General features: G+C 42.9%; 1 protein-coding gene across 6 annotated transcripts in view; it reads right to left on the bottom strand.

Annotated features, from left to right (window-relative positions):
* The window catches only part of ARMC2 (armadillo repeat containing 2), a 127761-nt gene that overhangs the window by 83669 nt on the left and 21727 nt on the right, over positions 1–22365 (bottom strand). For all 6 annotated transcript variants that reach the window (XM_032156125.2, XM_058435452.1, XM_058435451.1 and 3 more), the window contains 2 exons: positions 22173–22344; positions 14796–15003 (listed from right to left, as the gene is read on the bottom strand). In XM_032156125.2, coding sequence (XP_032012016.1) covers positions 14796–15003; positions 22173–22344 — 380 coding nt within the window. The remainder of the gene's footprint in view (positions 1–14795; positions 15004–22172; positions 22345–22365) is intronic.

Raw genomic sequence — 22365 nt, 5'->3', positions numbered from 1 at the left:
TTAGAGAAATGCAAATCAAAACCACAATGAGATATCATCTCACTCCAGTTAGAATGGCAATCATTAAAAAGTCAGGAAACAACAGGTGCTGGAGAGGATGTGGAGAAATAGGAACGCTTTTACACTGTTGGTGGGGGTGTAAATTAGTTCAACCATTGTGGAAGATAGTGTGGCGATTCTTCAAGGATCTAGAACCAGAAATACCATTTGACCCAGCGATCCCATTACTGGGTATATACCCAAAGGATTATAAATCATTCTACTATAATGACACATGCACACGTATGTATATTGCAGCACTGTTCACAACAGCAAAAACTTGGAACCAACCCAAATGTCCATCAATGATAGACTGGATAAAGAAAATGTGGCACATATACACCATGGAATAGTATGTGGCCGTAAAAAAGGATGAGTTCATGTACTTTGCAGGGACATGGATGAAGCTGGAAACCATCATTCTCAGCAAACTAACACAAGAACAGGAAACCAAACACTGCATGTTCTCACTCATAAGTGGGAGTTGAATAATGAGAACACATGGACACAGGGAGGGGAACATCACACACTGGGGCCTGTCAGGGGGTGGGGGGCTAGGGGAGGGCTAGCATTAGGAGAAATACCTAATGTAGATGATGGGCTGATGGGTGCAGCAAACCACCATGGCACATGTATACCTATGTAACAAAACTGCATGTTCTGCACATGCATCCCAGAACTTAAAGTATAATTTTAAAAAAGTAATAATAACGTTAGAAATAAAAAAGAGCACAGGACTGGTATTAACTGCTGTTCTACATGATCTTTATGGTGTGGTGGCTATATGTAGGCTCTGAAGCCAAGCTGCCTGAGATTGGGTCCTGGATCTAACTTTTATCGGCATTGTGATCTTGGGCGAACTACTTAGCTTTGGTTTCCTCATCATTAAATTTTTATTTTAAATAGAGATGGGGGGCTTGCTATGTTGACCAGGCTAGTCTAAAACTCCTGGTCTCAAGCAATCCTCCCATCTCGGCCTCCCAAAGTGCTAGGATTACAGGTGTGAGCCACTGCTGAGCCTGGCTTCCTCATCTTAAATTGAATGCAATGACTCTGCTTAGTACAGTGACTGACGTTGGAAGAACTTAATAAACAGATTAATTTTCTCCTTCCTTATGAGTCAATAATCACTTGTCTAAGCAGTCCAGAGCCAAATCTTATTGAGCTAAAGAATGTGCATGGCATTACCCTGATGAAGTTTAAAATCTACTCCGAGGAACTAAGGAACCACCGTTTTTTAATGGAAAAGTCCAATAGAGTTGTTAATAAAGTACTACAATGTGAAATTCAACAGACTGTAAGAACTAGAGGGTGCTAAGAAGGAAGTGATTAGTAAGTGGGAGAAGTGGACCACAAAATGGGCCTTAAAAGAATAAAAGTTGGCCGGCATGGTGGCTCACGACTGTAATGCCACCACTTTGGGAGGCCTAGGTGAGATGATCACTTGCGCCTAGGAGTTCAAGGAGTTCAAGACCAGCCTGGGCAATATGGCAAGACTTTCCCTCTAAAAAAAAATTTTAAAACTATCTAGCATGGTGGCACACACCTGTAGTCCCAGCCACTTTGGAAGCTGAGGCAGGAGGATCACTTGAGCCCAGAAGGTCGAGGCTGCAGTGAGCTGTGATTGTGCCACTGCATTCCAGCTTGGGTGACAGAGTGAGACCCTGTCTCAAAAATAATAATAGGCAGGGCGCGCTGGCTCACACCTGTAATCCCAGCACTTTGGGAGGCCGAGGCAGGCGGATCGCCTGAGGTCAGGAGTTCGAGACCAGCCTGGCCAACGTGGTAAAACTCCATCTCTACTAAAAATACAAAAATTAGCCAGGCATGGTGGTGGGCGCCTGTAATTCCAGCTACTTAGGAGGCTCAGGCAGGAGAATCGCTTGAACCCAGGGGGCAGAAGTTGCAATGAGCCGAGATTGCATCGCTTCACTCCAGCCTGGGTGAAAGAGCAAGACTCTACCTCAAAAAATAATAATAATAAAAGAATAAAAGTTAAACCAGCAAATGACAACACTACTCTCAAAAGGGGAATAGCATGAGTGAAAATAAAGACAGGCACAAGCAGCCTGATACTGAGGGCAGGGGATAAGTGCCCAGGGCAAGTAAGACAGTCACAGAAGGTTTCTATGGGTTGAGTAAATGAACCTGATTTGACAGGCAATAAGGAACGGTCATAGGTTCTTACACAAGGAAGTGATGGGATTTGGGGGTGTGCAATGACAAGAGGATTTAGGAGACTTGGAGAGAAGGAACAAGGACTAATCTGAGGGTGACAGTGCAACTAGAGAAGAAGGAACACATTCAAGAGGTTCCATAAGTCAAGGGTTAACAGGATTTCCGGCAGAGGAAATAACAGAATGTAGCCATGGAGGAACAGGATAGCAGGGGAAGCCTACCAGGGTTTCCACACAGCCATAGAGCTGAAGTCCCACAGTAAGACTGAATGGGGAAGAGAGGCATCAAGAAAAGAAAATCACTCCGTTAAGGAGAAAAGGAAGATTAGATGGACTGACGTACTCAACAGAAATCTGTTTCTTTGTAAATTCTGCTCATTGGTCTTGGTTCTACTAATTGGAACTGCATGAAACAAATCTTTATTCTTTTTCTTCTTGATAATCCTGCACATATTTAAAGATGTTGCATTCCCCACATAAAGTCATCTCCTATGGTTTAAATCCCATGGTTCAACCACTTATAGCTGTGTGACCTCGGGTAAGTTTTGGTTTCCTCATCTGTATAAGGGGGTGATAAATAACACTATCTCCCAATGTGAGACTGTTGTGAGGACTAAATGATAGGATGTGCAATTGCTTGGCACAGTTCCAGGCACATGGTAAATAATACATGTTTACTATTATGGCTGTGGTTGTCACTGATGTCATCAGCAAACTCCTCCAGTCCCTTCAATTGTTCCTCACATGATGAGGTTTCAAATCTCTTCCAGGAAACTCAGTTACTCGAAGTGAGTGTTCGCTTGTCTGGATCCCTTTTAAAGTCTGGAACCCAGCACTCAGCCAAAGGTAGTATGGCTTGAGGACAGAGAGGAGATGTTCTAAGTAACGCTGCAGCCTAAAATGACATTAGCGGTTTGGTGGTCACATCACAGTGGTGGGTGTCTCTAATCTTTTCCTGCGTGTGCACTAAGGCAGATTTTCCCATCCAGGTTGGGCCTTTGCTCGTTCTTCCTAAATTCCACAGTGCTGCATTTGGCAAAGCATTCCTGCCTATCAGATGTTTTTGGATCTTAATTCAGTCATCCAGCAAAATTGTTCTTCCTAGTTTCCTGTTCCATATTATTAAAGACTGTAATTAAATTTTTTTGCAATGATTTTTCATGTACCAAAAATAATTTCAGAAGTTATTTCTTAAAGCTCCTCTGTGAAATTCTTCGTAGATGCAGATTGGCACTGTTTTGTTCTTTGGGATATCTTAATTGACAAATAACAAAAACCTAATTTTAATGGATTTAAACAATAAATGGAACTTATTGACTCACATAACCTGAATGTGGACAGGTAGGATGGGTTTTAGGCAGGGTGCAATCAGGCCTTTGGCTGCATCTTTCTGTGATTCTCTCAGCTCTGCCCTTCCCTCAGTTCCAGCTGTAACCAGGTTGGAGTTTTCTGATGAAAGCAAAATGTGTCCGGCATTCCCAGGCCTCTCTTCCTCAGCCCACATGTTTAAGAGCAAAAGCAAAGTCTTCTCTTGCAATCAGTGAGGAGGGTCCTACGTTTCACTCTGAACAGCCAGAACCAATCTGTGGCTATGGCAGTGCTACACACGGACCGACTTGAGTTACCACTGCCCATCCATGAGTCAATCATGTGGACAATATCTACTTTTGGACCACATGCACCCCAAAGAAATACAAGTATATTTCTTTAAAAATACTATAAAATTAGCCAGGCATGGTGGCTTATACGTGTAACCACAGCACTTTGGGAGGCTGAGGTGGGCGGAGCACTTGAGGTCAGGAGTTCAAGACCAGCCTGGCCAACATGGTGAAACCACATCTCTACTAAAAATACAAAAATTAGCTGGGGGTGGTGGCGCGTGCCTGTAATCCCAGCTACTCGGGAGGTTGAGGCAGGAGAATCATTTGAGCCTGGGAGGCGGAGGTTGCAGTGAGCCAAGATCACACCACTGCACTCTAGCCTGGGCAACAGAGTGAGACTCTGTCTCAAAAAAAAAAAAAAAAAAACCTATAAAATTCAGACTTTGCTATAATTCTGACAGTTCTTCTAATTATTATGACTAAGGTTCTTTAGTCAGAGGTCAGCAAGCTTTTTCACTAAAGAGCTAGATAATATATATTGCATACTTTGTGGGCTAAGTGGGAAAATCCAGGTACTACGTGGTTACATTTGTAACCATTTAAAATGTAATGATTTAAAAAAGTGTATAAACCATTATTAGCTCAAGGGCTGTAAAAAAGAAAAACAAAACAAACAAAAACCAGATGGATGGCCAGATTTGGCTCCTAGGCTGTAGTTATTTTGTTTGTTTGTTTGTTTTTGAGACGAGTCTCGCTCTGTTGCCCAGGCTGGAGTGCAGTGGTGTGATCTCTGCTCACTGCAACCTCCACCTCCCAGGCTCAAGTGATTCTACTGCCACAGCCTCCCAAGTAGTTGGGATTACAGGCATGTGCCACCACACCTGGCTAATTTTTGGATTTTTAGTAGAGACGGGGTTTCACCATGTTGGCCAAGCGGGTCTCGAACTCCCAACCACAGGTGATTCGCCCACCTTAGCCTCCCAAAGTGCTGGGACTACAGGCGTGAGCCACTGGACCTGGCTGACTGTAGTTTGTTTATTCCTACTTTGGAGGAATAACTAAACAAATATTAGGAAGTAGATAAAATAGGATTTGGAATGTTTAAAAAGTCAATAAATTTATTTCCATTTTGGAAAAAATGACATGTAAGGAAATTGTAAAGGATGCTTATGGATAAGAGAAAATTTAGCAACTTTTGAACTAAACTTATCCTTGCCATAAGAAAAAGACACTTCGTTTTTCAAACTAGATTCAAGTTGTGTAGGTTCAAGGCAGGTAGTAAACGTTTCAGGCTTTGTGGCCACACAGTTTCTGTCATAAGTATTCAACTCTTGCTGCAGTGTGAAGATGGCCATGGACAATAGGTAAATGATGAGTGTGGCTGTGTTCCAGTACAGTTTATTTACAAAAACAGGCAATGGGCTGGATTTAGCTCATGGGCCTTAGTTTGCTGATCCTGCTTTATAGTCTCTTCCATACTTCAACAGCAATTTGGTAATGCCAACAGAGGGGTGGACAATGGAGGGAGGGTCCCCTCAGCATGTTTCATAGCCTAAAGCACCAGATATACAGTTTCCAGAGAGATTATTACTTTTTCTTTCTTTTTTTTTTTTTTTGCGATGGAGTCTCACTCTGTCACCCAGGCTGGAGTGCAGGGGTGCGATCTCAGCTTACCGCAACCTCTGCCTCCTGGGTTCAAGCGATTCTCCTGCCTCCTCAGCCTCCTAAGTAGCCAGGACCACACCTGGCTAATTTTTTGTATTTTTGGTAGAAATGTGATTTCACCATGTTGGGCAGGCTGGTCTTGAATTCCTGACCTCGGCTTCCCAAAGTGCTGAGATCACAGGTGTGAGTTACTGTGTCCAGTCAGATTATCACTTTTTCTTAATTACTAAACTTAAAACATTCTACTTAAACAGCTTTACACAAACACTTGAAATTAAAGGACATGGTTTTAAAGGGATGTCTGTAAGATCAAAATTTTAAGAAAGTCCTCCAAGGTACTTAATAGTGTTGGCTTGGGCACAAAACTAAAATACACACACACACACACACACACACACACACACACGCCCCTTGGCACCTTTTTCAATAATCAGTAACTGGTTATTATTAAAGTTCTATATATATATACACGATTAGATATATTGCTTTGAGGCTATCCATGTTAGCTTAACTTAGTTAACCTTAAATTCCCTTAGCTTAAAGGCGCATGGTTTCATACTCCCCTTAATATTCAAAGCCCCACAGTTTCAAGGCACCGCATGTGAAAAGCCCTTGTAACTTGTCAGTGCTGTATCTGTGAGGACTTCATTCAGTACAGGGAGCAGCGGCTGTGATTGGCCTCTTCTGCAGCATGCTACTGTGTTAACTAGTGCCATGCAGGGTTCCATCTCTGCTTTCCATTCTGAATGCCCTGGTGCCATGCTCCCTTCACACCTTATGCTAGAACTGCTACAACAGGTTCCCAGTGGCTTCCTTTGTCCCAGGCTCCCCTCTCCCCATTCATCTTTCACATAACTGACAGCGAAAGTCACCTCTCAGTGGTGCACCTTTATTTAAACAATGGACCCACATACCTGGGAGTAGCATTGAAGGCCATCTGTCACGTGTCCCTAACTTCTCTTCCAGACATGCTGCTCAGCACCATGGCTTGCAGCCTCAGGATGCCTCCTGCCACTGCCACGTCAAATCCCACTTCTGGCTTATGCTGCTCCTTTAGCTAAGAACACAGTGCTCCATCCCTCATGAAAATGCACCCCTTCAAACAGCACCCCCAAATCCAAACTACTCTAGGAATTTTCCCTTGATCCTCAAGTCAGAATTAGCTGCTCTGACCTCTAAACTCTCAGTATACCTTCTTTCAGTTCCCCTTTCATTCCTCCAGCATTTGAATTCATCTTTGAACAGTGCTTCTAGACCTTGTGTGTGCATTCAAAGCACTTGCAGATCTTATAAAAATGCAGATTCTAATTCGGTAAGTCTGGGGACTGAGATTCTGCATTTCTAACAGGCTCCTAGGGGATGCTGATGCTGCTGGTCCAGGGACCATACTTGAGAAGCAAGGCCTGACATGCTGGTAAGCTCCTCATGGACAGGGTCCACTCCTCTATCTCCCAACCCCTCAGCACAGGGCATTGCTTACCAGGAAACGCTTATCGGACAGAAACAAGGAGGGTCTCTACAAAATCAGGCCAATGTCTTGTCTTTTCCAAATGGAAAGTTTCTCAGCCACATTGCTCTTAATTTCTTAAAAGAATAATGACTTCATTGTTTTTGAAAAAATGATATATTTATTATTTTTTAAAGGCCAGGCAATATAATAAAGTACAAAGAAGATTTTTAAAAAATTATCCAGGATCCCACCACCCAGAAATAAACATCATAATATGTGGTCAACATCATTCCAGACATATTTCTGCATATGTTCAGAGGAAAAGATAGAAGAATGAAAGAACAGAAGGGCAGGAGGGAGGGCAGGTAAATGGATACATATAAATGGAATCATACCATACATGTTATTGTAGTGAAAAAGCATTAAGTATAAATTTTGCTTGAACTTAACAGAGAAAAAGAAATTGATGTGAAACTGAAGGAATTGTAGAACTTCAGATGAATGGGTCTTCACAAAGAGAGAATAGTTTCTAAAAGATCTCTCTAAAGTTAAGAAAAAAGTAATGAAAAACATTAGGATGCTGAAATCATTATTTTTTCAACTATATATTTCAATTTCAGACTTTAGCTACTGACAAATCTATTCCCTGCTATGAAAGCAAAGAAATCAGTACTCACACTTCCTCCCAAGTACTGGTTTTGGTTATTTATATTACTACCACATTGTCAAGGTTTCTGTTCCATAACCAGAGTTGTTTAGTTTTAATCCAATAAGAAAACAAAATCATTACTGTACTCACCATGAATGCTTTTACCATAGCTTCTTCATTTCTAGGTTTTGAATTTTGACTCATCATTTTGTTGTCTACAAGTTTTCTGGAAGGTGCATGAGTAGTATATTCCCTCAGTTCATTCACATTGAAAGAGTCTATCTGTTGCTTCTGTACAACTTGACTGGCAATACAATTCTTTAGTTACCCCTTATTATACTTAGGACTTCACAGACATTACTGCCTTCTGGCACTGAGTGATTCTTTAAGAAAAACAGGGGCCAGCCTGGCTTCTTCTCCTTTTATGTGACTTATTTGTTCAGCCAGGATGGCCATACGAAACTTTCTTCCATTTGCCCACCCAATCAACAATTATTCACTGAGTGCATACTATGTATTGGGTAGTGTTCTAGTGCTGAGCACTGGTGGAAATGTCTTAGTATGGATTATTCCATATCAAATTTTTCTTGGAATACAATGTGTCCATTGGAGCTTCAGATTTAAGTATTTGTTTCAGAAAGTTTTCTTCTATTATGTCTTAATATTTTTCTTCTTCTTTCTGCTCTGATCTCTTCCATTCTTCCTGAGTTGTTGTGAATATTAAATGACTTAATATATGTAAAGCGCTTAGAAAAGTGTCTGACAATTCACAGTAAGATAGCGTTAGCAGAGGAAGTGAAGGAAGATAATTACCTTCTTCAGGAAAACAAGTTTCATTCTTCCATATCTATCTCAATCATCATTTTCATAGCTTTATTATTCATTTCTTTTTGTAAGATTTCTTCTAGCCTGTCCACCACGTCCTATTGTATTTTCACCTGTTTTATTCTAATTTTTTATTCCTAATGTGGCTTTCCTCTTGATACATTTTTCTTTCATTTCTTTTTTGCACACTATAAGCTTATTTTTCATCTCCTTATGTGGGCTTATAATCTCTAATTTAAATTCTTATAACCCAAAGAACAGTGCTTTTTTCCTTTGTTTTCCTTTTTTTTTTTTGAGAGGGAGTCTCGCTCTGTCGCCCAGGCTGGAATGCAGTGGCATGATCTCGGCTCACTGCAAGCTCTGCCTCCCAGGTTCACGCCATTCTCCTGCCTCAACCTCCCAAGTAGCTGGGACTACAGGCGCCCATCACTATGCCCTGCTAAATTTTTTTTGTATTTTTGATAGAGACAGGGTTTCACCAGGTTAGCCAGGATGGTCTCAATCTCCTGACCTCATGATCTGCCTGCCTCAGCCTCCCAAAGTGTTGGGATTACAGACGTGAGCCACCATGCCTGAACTCTTTCTTTTTTTTTTTTTTTAAGAGAATGATCACATTATCTATAATTTCTCTGAGACTATGGAAAATTGTTTGAACTCTTTCCATGTTTTTGGAGGGTAATACCTTCTGTGATCCACTTCCTTCATCTGTCTTTTGCTATGTTCCTTATATATCTAAGCTCGAGTCCCACATTGGTTCCTATCTTAATAGTATTTGTCTTTAAACAGAGTCATTTATTTATTGACGCTGAATAAGGATCCATAGAGAGAGTGAACGGGGGGTATTCTGTAGCTTAAACTTTAGTCTGTTTTCTTAAACTTGCAATCACCAAATCCATTACCTTTGCTGACCTGGGAGTATATGTTCCCTTGATTTGTGTGGAGCAGGTCGCTGTGACGCACAGAAAAGCCCTTTCACACGCTGGGCTCCTTAAATTCTAATGTATCAAGCCCCTCCCCCAAAACACACACATACAAACTAGCTGGCTCATATGTAACCAGGAGTGTGTGTCATCCTCAGCTCCATCTTCCCCCTCACTTCATGATCTGGATCTTGAATGGAGTCCTTACACAGGGCATACTCCCTGCTCCCACAGCCTGCCTACATCATTAGATCTCATATCTTTAATTAAATATTGAGTACAACTTTCTGAACTAAGAGACTCAGTTTTAGTGAAATCTGTTTCTTGCTCAAGGTCTGAGAAGGTATGTGTCCACTTTCAAGTTACCCCTTGTTATCATCTAGATTTCGTAGGGCCTGGAAGGTTAACTAGATTCTTATGAATGCAATGTTCCAAGTAACAAAACCTAATCTAAAGTATCATAAACTGTCCCTGTCGGAAGGAAGGAAGGAAGGAAGGAAGGAAGGAAGGAAAGAAGGAAGGAAGGAAGGGGAAAGGAGAAGGGAAGGGAAGGGAAGGGAAGGGAAGGGAAGAGGGGGAGGGGAGGGGAGGGGAGGGGAAGGGAGGGGAGGGAAGGGGGAAGAAAAGAAAGAAGAAAGAAAAGAAAAAGAAAGAGAAAGAAAGAAAGAAAGAAAAAGAAAGAAAAGAGAAAGAAAGAAAAAGAAAAAGAAAAAGAAAAGAAAAGAAAGCAAGCCAGCCACGGTGGCTCACACCTGTAATCTCAGCACTTTGGGAGGCCGAGGTGGGCAGATCACGAGGTCAGGAGATCAAGACCATCCTGGCCAACATGGTGAAACCCCATCTCTACTAAAAATACAAAAATTAGCTTGGCGTGGTGGCACATGCCTGTAATACCAGCTACTCGGCAGGCTGAGGCAGGAGAATCGCTTGAACCAGGGAGGCAGAGGTTGCAGTAAGCCAAGATTGTGCCACTGCACTCCATCCTGACGACAGAGCTAGACTTTGTCAGAAAAAAAAAAAGAAAAGAAAAGAAAAGAAAGGAAGGAAGGAAGGAAGGAAGGAAGGAAGGAAGGGAGGGAGGGAGGGAGGGAGGGAGGGAGGAGAGGGAAGGAAAGGGAAAGGGGGAAAGAAGGAAGGAAGGAGGAGAGGGAAGGGGGAAGGAGGGAAGGAAGGAAGGAAGGAAGGAAGGAAGGAAGGAAGGAGAGAAGAAAAGAAAAAGAAAGGAAGGAAGGAGAAAGAAAAAGGAACACATTGGCTCACAAAACAGTATTCTACAATGTTGATGTGGTGGCTTCAGGCACAGCTGGATCTAGAGGTTTATATATCATCCTTGAACTTGATCATTATCTTCATTCCTTGCTCTTTTTGTTTATGTACCACTTCCCTCTCAGAATCTCTCTCCATAAGGCTGTGAAAAGGCCACTGTCAGCTCCAAGGCCACATCATCTTTATAGTTTGTGAACCTGGAGAAAGAGCACTTTCCCCAAAGGCCTTGGTGAAAGTCCCATGGAGGAATGCAACTGGCCTGGCTTGGATCACGTGCCCATCTCTGAATCAACTGCTGTAGCTGGGGTTGGCAAACTCTGATTAGCCAGCCTTGGGCCACATAACCACCCCTGGGAGGGACACAGGGAAGACAGGGCTAGCCCTTCTCCAAATATGGACTGAGCAGCATTTATTACACAATGCAAGAAGGCCTGTTTGCCAGACAGACCAACAAAAATCAAGCCTATACTGCAGTGTAAAGTATGCTTCATGTTGTGTAGTTCAGGGTCGTAGCCATTTTTTTGTTTGTTTCATTGATGAAATTTACTTCTCTGTTTTTCATTCTTTGCTTCTTTCATTGGATTACTGGAGAATGCCTTTGTGCCTTTAACCAGAAGCCCTCTTTTCTTATTTTTGATTCCAACAATACTAAGAGCACTCGATAGTTTATTAGTAAGGCTTTCAAGCCTTAGTCATCATTCCACAACCTACAGTGAGGGCTAGAAGGAGATGGGAGTAAAAGAGCAGAGTTATTTCCATTTTACATATTAGAAAACTGAGCCCCTGAAAGTGTTAAGAGACTTGCCAAATACAGCTAAATCAAGTGGCTGAGAGAGAACCAAACCTAAATCCAGAGATTCTGCCTCCTCAGGAAGAGTCCCTGACTCTCCATAACAATTGGCTGTTCTTGGGCTTTCCTCCTAAAGATCACGTTTCCAAACCATGACAGTTTGAACATTTACAGGGAAAGCCTTAACAGTTTTTTTAAGCAGGTAAAGAGATTCATCTGCTTTGAAAGAGATTCCATGGATGGATGGATGGATGGATGGATGGATGGATGGATGGGTGGGTGAGTGGGTGGGTGGATGAACAGGTGGGTGAATAGGTAGATGAATGACTGCGTGGGTGGGTGGGTGGATGGCTGGATAGATGGGTAGATGGGTGGATGGATAGGTTAATGAATAGATGGATGAATGGATAAATGGGTGGATGGATGGGGGATGGGTGAATGGGTGCATGGATAGGTAGATGGGTGGATGAATGGGTAGATGGGTATATGGACGGATGAATGGATGGGTGGATAGGTGGATGGGTAGGTGCTAGGTGCATGGGGAGATGGATGGGTAGATATGTGGATGGGTGGATGGGTAGATGGATGGATAGATGGATGGATGAATGGACGGGTGGATAGGTGGATGGATGGATGGATGGATGGATGGATGAATGGATGGGTAGATGATGGATGGGTAGGTAGGTAGACAGATGGATGAGTGGATGGATGGGCAGATGAGTGGATGAGTAGATGGGTGAATGGGTAGATGGACAGGTGGATGGGTATGTGGATGGATGGATGAATGGACAGTTGGATGGGTGGATGAATGGGTGTGTGGGTGGATATATGGGTAGATATGTCGATAGGTGGATAGGTAGATGGGTGGATGGGTGGATGGATGGATGGATGGTGCATACACACATTTTGTTAATGGCAGCTGCATTACTTTCAATCCATATAGTAATACAAAGCAAGTGATGGTGAAGTATTCCTGAGGAGCAAGTCCGCTGGACCTTAAATGAATCCCTAAATGGGCATATGGAGACTATCACAACTGGCACGAGGTTTGAGGATGACAGTTCCATAAGTGCTTAAGAGTGTGTTCTCTTTTGTAAAGTTAAATAGTCCTCTAAAACATTGTTTACAACGATACTTTGCTTAGCAAATCCTTTTTCCACCATAACCAGCATAAAGTTGAACTCCAGTCCATCCCATATCTGAATTATCCATATTTTAAATGAGGGTATACAATTACTGCAGTTTCATGGAAATAGAATGCTCCTTCCTCTCCCAGCCAGATAAACACACACCACACAGGTGGCCGCTCTCACACTGGACAAGCCTGTAAGGCCCCCACACTGGGAGTGTGTCCTCACCCACTCTGTCCCCTTTCCATGGTCTACTTACACACTCCTTCTCAACCCTCCCTGCTCCTGCCAGCCCAGCTCACTGACAAGAGTCTTCATTTTCCACTTTATGGTCTAAAGATGAAAAAATGTTAATTGAGGGAAGGGCTCTACCATCAAAACTGGGAATACTCCACTGCATAGCAAAGATCATTTCTTGGAATTAGTCACTTAAATGTTTACAAGAAACAATTATTAAGTGTCCCAGACTGATTCATTAATGTCATTAATGAAAGAATTGCTAAGAGTTTCTGTTTTCTGGTTTGTTTTAATCCTACTATATAAACTTTTTTTTTGGCACCACTCCAACAAAATTCCACCCAACGATTAAAGGAGGTAAAGATTCATAAAGCAAAAATGTTACTGAAAGTTAACCTTGCCAGGGTACATTGCAAACCCAACTTAGACACAATCCTTATATGATGCAAAAGCCGTCCTAACAAAACACAAAGAAAACAATTAGTGCCGTTGCCAATGCCTCATAATTTTGGACAGTGAGGAAGAAGTGCTAACTGATTTGTCTTTTGCTGCCTGTGGGATAAAATATATAACTGAAAATGCCCCTGCTGTCCCAGAATGAGGAAGACATAATGAACTCTGGCTTTCCAGATTATTCTGCCACATTTGAAGGTTTGCAAATAAACAAATTAAATAGCTCTTGTCTGGTTTTTCTAGTCAACTTTCATTACTGTAAGGATGGATGCAGCAAGATAAATGTTTCCTTTTTACTTCAGTACTGAAAGAAACACAAGTTTTCCTGCTGCCTTTTATGTTTAAGCTGTGAGGTCCACAGCCTATTCTTATTCACCAACTGGAAACGATTTGTCTGCAATGGCCAGTTTGATGTTTTCTACTCAACTCCCAAAGTCCCAATTTGAAGTCGTTCTCTTCCACTTAAGGAGACATTTCATTTTTCCTTTAATTTAAAAAAATGTTCTGAATGTGAAACGACATTACAAGGACTACTAGGTTGCTTAATATAAATTCCGTATGTGTGACACTCTTCAGGCTGTGTCAGCAGACAAGGTCGGTTCAGCCAAACAAGCTGGCAAGCAGCCACTTGGGGGAAAAGTTTTAAGCATGCCACATGTGTCCAAGCCAAAGTCAGACCCGAAATCTAACATGAGTGTAAGAAATACTTGATCTTAAAATGGCCCATGGAATTTAATCTTGTTAAGCAAATCTGAACTGGGCAGTTATCCATGATGACCCAATGGAAAGTCCTAGAAAAAAATATCTTAAACTGAGTGACCCTGTCCAGTTCAAGACGTTCTGCCTCTCTTAGCATCATTACTGGCTGGGACTGGAAAACAGAGCCTTTTCTCTCCACTCTTTCCCTGATTCCAGCCACCAATTATTCAAGGTTTCTTCAGTAAAACACCGGGGTAAGAATTCACAGTCCAAACAGCAAGCATTTCTCCACAGATCCTTAATATGGTAGGAAGATTGATTCTCAAGGAAACCCTATCTAGGAACATGGTATGAAATAAAGTAATTCCCAACCATTCACTTATGAGGGACTAATGGAGGGATCTCACAGATAATTGAAATCTACAGGACTCTTCTGTTTTAGCCATATGTTTGCAAAATAAATATTTAATCCAAGATCTACTGAAGAATAAAATAAGTGTCCACTCTTGTGGAGTTAAGGACTGTGAACTAACCCAAAGGGAGATAATAGGAGATTCCAGGCCATGCAAGAATCCCAAATAACATACAAAAGGAATGATCAGTCATCACTCAAGGGATGGCTGGAATAGTCCAACTAAATCTTATTCTGATAGTCTTACAGAAGCAGCACTTTGACAGTCATGAATAAAAGTGTTCTTGAGTATTACATAAGGAATGATATAAAATCAACTCCATTTGGCCATGAGAAGTAGTCTCTCCTATTCATGTACCCTTAATATAAAATCTGCTTACATAAAAGAGAAAAAGCAAACCAATCATCTATATAAAATAGAGAAGAAACTGGTAAATGATATCGTTATCCTGACCAGAAAATTAAATAAAAAGAATACTGACCCTCCACTCTTGAGATGAGATGGTAAGGATGTTGTTCCTTTGAACATTTCTTGCTCCTTTATTTCACTGAAGCCTCCATCATCAGTTAGCTGAAGTGGGTGACTCTTTAAGTGGCAAATAGCATTCGATTTTGTTAAATAAATCCCATTTATTTTCACCATAGAGTCCCCCATCATAACTGTTTCTTTGGATTCCACTGTCTTCTTTGCTGCAATATAACCAAGAAAATGTTTTGTTGAAGTATTCTTATTTTAGGAATCACTACCTTTCAATGTTATTTTTCAATCTAAGAATTTATATGATTTAAAAGTTATACATTGCTTATAATTAAGTCTGGAATTTTATGGCCAAAGCCTTTCTGAGCGTACACAAGACCAGTAATCTTAAGTCTGGCACCATCAATTCTGCAGGTAAAAATGTATAGAATCTTATCTCTATCAGCTTAGAGTCTACTTGAAGGCAAACACTCAACTTCAGGCTTATAAACTACCTAGTTCACATAAGTACTTCCGTGTCCCATAACAGCAGCTCTTCCTCCTGAATTTGATCATGTAATTTTTCATTCAAAAATATTTACTGAGTGGCTCCCCCATGTCAAACACTGTCCTAGGCACTTGGTGTGCATCAAAACAGATCCCTGATCTCACAGGGCTTACATCCTAATAAACAGAAAATAAGCAATCACCATAATAAATAAGGTATACGACATGTTATAATAAGTGCTATGGGAAAAAAGCAAAGTATAAAAGTAGGGAAGGGTCAAGGGGATTGGAATGGGGGGGTACAGCGGGGTAGGGAGGACAAACCCTTTATGGGGTGAGGCATCCAGCCACCAGGGCCAGTATTTTCAGCACAGAGACCAGCTGGTATGGAGGCCCTAAGGTAGGCTGAAGTGGGGGACTCTTCAGCACCCACTGTGCCTGGGGTGCTCAAGGAATAGCAGGAATGCAGTGTGCAAGGAGGCAAAGAGGAGGAGAGGTGATTAGAGGGGTGAGGGGTGGATTGTGGAGGCCTAGCCTAGTAGACCACTACTCTGCAATGGAAAGGAGAGGGCATTGAAACATACCTCTAAAGAGGTATAAGATGGAGTTGCAAGAAGGTATCCTTTTTGCTTATGACTACAGATTCTTAGACATATAACACTTCCCTTATCAGCAAATTGGTATTAGGAATAGCTTATTGTCTATGCTGCTACAAGGCTGTAGTCTGTGAGAAAACATTTTGTTAAAGGGGAAGAGAGTAAATCTCCCATAATACAGTGTGGGGGGGTGGGGATGAGCTTCATGTAGAAAAATACTTACTGTTTTGCAAGATTTTTCAAAATGACTCAAGGTTTCCTTTCCTTTTCTGTACTTACTAAGAAACCAACAAACCAATAAAAACTAATAATAACAAAACCACCTATTCTACCCCTCTGACCAAACTCCCTGCTTTCAAAACACTAAATTTTAAAACTGAAAGGAACCTCAGAGATTTTAGGCTTCTTTCTTTTTTTTTTAAGATGGGAGAATTGAGAACCCAAAGATTAAATGACCTGTCTAAGGTCACAGGGAGAGCCAGGACCACAGGGTTTGGCTCAGACTTGGGTTCGATTGCAGGCCCCCCTGAGCACCCACTCTGTGATGTGGATGCTCAATTCACACCACCTTCCATGGTCCCCACCTCTTGGGGATGTGGTGAGATTTTAAATGATGTGGCCTAGTAAAGTGACTTATACAGTGCTAGCACACTCAAAACCTAGACGTTATTGTCATTATGATTATTGGAACCCAAGAATCCTGACTTCTGGGCTAGGGCTCTCTCCATACCACCACACCACCTTAAATGACTTTACTACTGAATTATGAAGCACACATTCTGTTTCCGATTACAAAGTATTTTTAGCCTATCGTTATCTTTTAGCATTCATTTCTCTCATTCATTCACTCCCTGAATATTTATTAAGCACCCACCACTATGTGCCAGGTGCTGTTTACTGCACGGTGAAGCCGTGGTGAACAAGTCCCAGCCATCATGGAGTTTCTAGAAGGGAAATCCAACCATACCTATAGGTCGAGGAGCTATACCTGTCTATCTTCAAATCTACTGGAGTAAGCTTGTCAGTTATTACTATAACGAAGAGCTGCCCTGGGGGGCTCACTCTCATTCCTGATCAATGTCCTCGATGAAACTGAGCATGTGTAACTATGGTCTGTGTCTTCTCGGTAGACAGTTGCAGCACATTATATGAATTTTGTGATGGATCGTGGGTAAACTTCAAAAGGAGACAGCTCCCAGCAGCCTTACCACACAGGACCAGTTCAGGTTCACAAATATTTATTTGATACCTGTTATATACCACACCCTGTTATAGGCTCTTGGGCAACAGTCAAAGAAAAACACTTTTCTTAATGACGTTGCTCTATCTAGCAGGGGAGACAAAGGGGGCAGATGTGTAAAGAGATAAATGAAGCCCAGTGTGACCCCAGCCAGGTAAGGAGGGGACAGAGAGAGTGGAGAAAGCTTGAGGGGTTGGGAGTTGGTCAGAGAAAGCTTCACAGAGGAGGTGGGGGCTGAGAAGCATTTTCAATGGTTAATAAGAGGTAAACAGCTTGAAGAAAAGAGAACAAAAGTCTGGAGTGAAAGCCAGCTTCAAGTGTGTATTGCCAGTACAGTCAGGCAGGACCCCAGTTTTAGAAGGGCCTATACTTGTTTTAAGGCTCTGCTGTGGCTATCTTGAAACTCTTAATAATTTTTGAACAAAGGGCCCCACATTTCCATTCAGAATTGGGCCCAGCAAATTACATAGCAGGTTCTGCCTGAGGCTTGAAACAGCAGGGTGGGTATGGGGAACCACAAGGGGTTCCACCCTGCCGGTGCACCCACCGTGAGGGGGCAGGCCCAGGACAGGCGTGAGCAGGGCCTGGAATGTTAGGCTGGGGCTGGATCACAACACAGCTGTGCACTTGGAGGAGCTGGGACGTCATCCCCCGCCACCCCCGCCACCCCCGCCACCCCCACCAGAGCTCAGCAAACTACAAGCCCCACCAAATCTGCCCTATCTCATTTTCATATAGCCTGCAAACTAAGAACGGTTTTTATATTTTTAAATGGTTAGAAAAAAAATCAAAGAAAGAACAATATTTTGTGACAAGTGAAAATTACATGAAATTCAAGTTTCAGTGGCCATAAATTGGTGGATGGCTGCTTCCATGCTACAGTACAAAACTGAGGAGGTTGAGCAGAGACCATAAGGACCAGGTCTAAAATATTCACTATCTGGCCCTTTACAGAAAAAGTTTGCCAACTTCTATAGTAGGCTAGTGTTTCCCAAATTGTGTTCCCAAAAGACAGATCCCACAGTCCAGCAGGTTTGTGAAACGCTGTGTTGAATTAAAATTAAACAGATTTCTCCACCAACACTTTAATACACTCATGTGCACAGAGACTCTCCAAGAAGATGAGGGGTAGGCAGTGTTTCCCTGACCTATTTGAGCACTGAACCCTTTTTCCAAAGAAAAGCTATTAACGTTTTGCCAAAAGTGTTCCCTGGAGTTCCCTGGAACTCAGTTTGGCAAACACTTCTGTAGGCACAGCAGGGCCTCTGAAGGGTTTTCAGCAAGAGGATGGTGCAATCTGATCTTTATTTGCTTCCCGACCTCTTGTGCTTTACGGAACACATAGAAAATGATCATTTTTCATGGTCCCCTGGGATAAAGGGATAAGGCTGCTGCTCACAGCCATGTCGTGTTGGGAGCTCAGCATCCTCAGGCTCCACTGGCTGTTCCTCTGGCTGAGGGCCTCGCATCCACCCACCTGCAGACCATCACAGCACCCCAGTGAGCAGACGGTGGTTTAAGAGCAGCAAAACAGGATGAGGCAAGAGGGATGGAGGCAGCATGGCAGTGGTGAGGGAGAATGCAGACTCAAGAGCTAGTCAGGAAGCACATGTAGGGCTTGGTGACAGAGAGTGTGACAGGGATGGCTGAGGAGGTGGTACTGCTCTCAGGCCTCTTATCTGGCTTGAATAACTGGGGAAGCATTCACAGCAGTGCCACCTCCAGCCAAAAACCCTATGTGAACGCAAAGCAGTTATACTGCTGGCCTTGTGGAGATGACTACACAAGTCTCTTCCTCTTTCACTGTCTTAAAGCAGGAATTCCAAACCTGCCACCACACCCTGGCCCTGCCTATGGGGTAGTGTCAGCCACAAATGACTTCACAGCAAACGAAGGGATGCCCTCCATTTCTACAGCCTCAGTGACTCCACGAAGCCTACCTCTTCTAAACAATAGAGAGGATCTGAAATGAAACCCAGGGACCTCTTATACAAATGACAATGATTCCAAGGCTGGAGAGCTCAAATATTTTTTATAACTTTATAATTGGATGACATGTGCTTTTAAAATAACAACGACTTTTGCTGCCAGTATTTCCTGAATGCTGGCCCAGACCTCAGGGATGACCTGAATGGTGAAGAGGGGTGACTGCAAACAGGGTGGATAAAAGAACCACGATGAAAACATGCTTCAGTGCACCTTGGAGGTGTGAAGCTGGCCTCAGTGCTGGGAAATCACAGCTGCAGAGGGCACCTCCCAGAGCATGAAGACAACAGTCAGGTACCCCAGGGGAGAAGGAGCTAAGCCACTGGGGAAGCACTGAGGAGGAGGATGGTGGGCAAAGCACTCATCTCTGTGGTCACTTTCACATCAGCATGTACCTCGGCAAGCAGCAGGGTTTCCTGGTGTGCACTCCCAAAAGTTAAAAATGCATGAAACACATACACAGTATTCAACCTCACAAGCAAGAACACAGAATAAAAAACACGGTATGAGTCCTCGCACCAATCCTGCCATCCTGTTCATAAGAAGTGCCCTTCACCTCCAGGTCCCAGCCCCCTCTCATCTTGGCAAGCCCTTTGCTCCTGCAATTACCAACCCTTTCTGATTTACCTGAGCTGACATGGGACTGCGGTGGGGGGTGGGGGCGGGAGCATTTGAAAAGCTCCTCAGGTGATTCTCATGGGCAGCTACAGTTGAGAACTGCTGTTGTTGAAAAAACCTACATCACGTTGTCTCTCCCTTTGGTAAACCCTATCTTTTCACTACAAGTAGAACACAGCTGGGTGTTTTCCATATTCTGAGGCCCTGGGCAGTTCTGCGGCCTCAGCTCCCTCCAACTGCCCTTGATCAGCCACTTTCCAGCCACTGGACCTCCAGGTCCTCCACCACCGGCACTTGCTCTTGTGCCCGGTCATTGTACTCGCTTTTCCTTCCATGTGGACACTTGGTCCATGGATTTTTACATGGCTACCTTCTTCTCATGAGGCACCTTCCTATTCAGCTGCCAGCTCCTCAAAGATACCTTTCAGAAAGCCACCTGAGCTAAAGCAAATTACCCCACCACAGTCACTCTCGAGTCCATTATCTTGTTTATCTTCTTCAGAGCATTCATCAGCACTCAAATTCTCTTACTTATTTGTTCTCCTGTTATTGTCTATCTCCTCTCACTAGACTGTAAGCTGAGGACAGAACTTTGTTGGCCTAGAATGGTGTCTGGCACTTAGTAGGAGTTCAATAAATATCAGACCGACTAGCAGTGTAAGAAAGGAAACAAATCGGGACATCAAGGTAAAGCAAGTTGCCTGATGATCTACTTGGTCACGGCATCACAGCATGAGGCACACACCCTGCATATCCTCATTGTCTTGTCTTTTCTCTTCTCTTTTCTTCCTTCCTCCCTCCCTCCCTCTCTTTTTCTTTTTCTTTCCTCCTTTCCTTTTTTCTTTCCTTTCCTCCTTTCCTCCTTCCCTCCCTCCTTCCCTCCCTTCCTTCCTCCTTCCTTCCTTCCTTCCTACCTTCCTTCCTTTCTCTTTCTCTCTCTCTTTCTTTTTCTCCTTTATTCTAACTCTTCAGCCACATCAGGGACCAGACAGGCAAGTGAATGGCACAGGCTGGGGACATGGTGACTGCAGATCATATCCTGGCCACAGAATGGAGGTACCACTCAGCTCCGATCATGCCCCATTGTGGCCGCATGGAATGGGGACCCAGTGTTGCCAGATTTTCTGATTTTTCACAAGAAGTCATAAATCTGGATCCTTCCATGAGATTCTTCTACCTTTTAAATGTTGGAAATGAATAAAAAAAATACTTGTCTGTCAAGTATGATGCTCAGGTGGGGGCTGTGATCTTTGGTATGTATCTTCCAGGCTCTCCCCATCTCTCTGTGACTGTAAGCCTATCTCTCTTCATCAAATCTTGTTGATGGAGGGAGAACCAGTTCTGTCAGCTCCTGGTAAAGTGGTTTCCCAACTTTTTTTGACCACACACAGTCAGAAATCAGTTTATAATATGACCCTGAACACACACTGAAGACCGAAGTCTCTTGAAGCAAAACTTGCCCCTATTGTGTGTTATGTATTCTGACATTTTCTATTATATTCTATTCTACTTCATTTTTAAAAAATGCTGGTGTGATCCACTAAATTGATTGTCATCCATTTCTGGGTCCTTTTCAACAGTTTGAGAAACCCTTAGTATGCCCTGGATGGGGAGTGATTCCAATTGTTGGTGGGACTCCTCAGGCTCTGATCTTTAGCCTCTCTGTTCCCAGGTTTAGGTGCCTGGCAGCAATTCTCAGGCAGTAGGAAAAGACTCATTCAAATTTTGCTTACATGCTCAACATGGGATCAGAAGGGCATTCTCAAAGAAGTAAGTTTAATGTGCATTATAAGAATCTTATCATTTTCATTAATTTCTAATAAAATTAACAACTTTTTGAACTCTAATTTAAAAATCATTTATTTCTGATATACATGAACCATCCACTAGGGAATACTTATCCTAATATTCTTTTTTTTCTTTTTTGTTGAGACAGAGTCTTGCTCGTCACCCGGGCTGGGGTGCAGTGGCACGATCTCAGCTCACTGCAACCTCCACCTCCTGGTTTCAAGCAGTTCTCCTGCCTCAGCCTCCTGAGTAGCTGGGATTACAGGCACGTGCCACTACACCCGGCTAAGTTTTGTATTTTTAGTAGAGACAGGGTTTTACCATGTTGGCCAGGCTGGTCTCGAACTCCTCATCTCAGATGATCTGCCCGCTTCGGCCTCTCAAAGTGCTGGGATTACAGGCATGAGCCACCGCGCCCAGTCACTTATCCTAATTTTCTTTTCCTACCAACTGTGATATTTAGATATTCCTTATAAGCACCCAGAAAAATATATGAACAATGTTTCTTAACCCATTTCAAAAACCCAGCTTTTGCCCAATATTAACTAACTCTTAGTTAATATAAAAATCATCCAGGGTTAGGAAAAATCATATAAAAATAGCTTTTGTGTGCAAATTCAAGAAGCATGCCTGTCCCCAGAGATTACAGGATGTTACATGGCCTTACAGTCAGAGGGAGGAAGGGATCTGTCCGGCAGAAGGGCCCGCTGGGAAGCAGCCCTGAATAAGCGAGCCCTGGCGCTGCTTACTCTTCTAATCTTCGCAGGGTCCACTGGGGGCTTAGGAAAGGAAAAGCAGGAATCCTCCTCTCTGGTGGGAGATGCTGGAACTTTCGGTTTCTGGAAAGAGATTTTTTAAAT

This window comes from Hylobates moloch, unplaced genomic scaffold, assembly GCF_009828535.3.
Source record: "Hylobates moloch isolate HMO894 unplaced genomic scaffold, HMol_V3 SCAFFOLD_2, whole genome shotgun sequence".
NCBI lineage: Eukaryota > Metazoa > Chordata > Mammalia > Primates > Hylobatidae > Hylobates > Hylobates moloch.
Note: the sequence above shows the minus strand (reverse complement) of the source record. Positions and strands in the feature narration are given on the sequence as shown.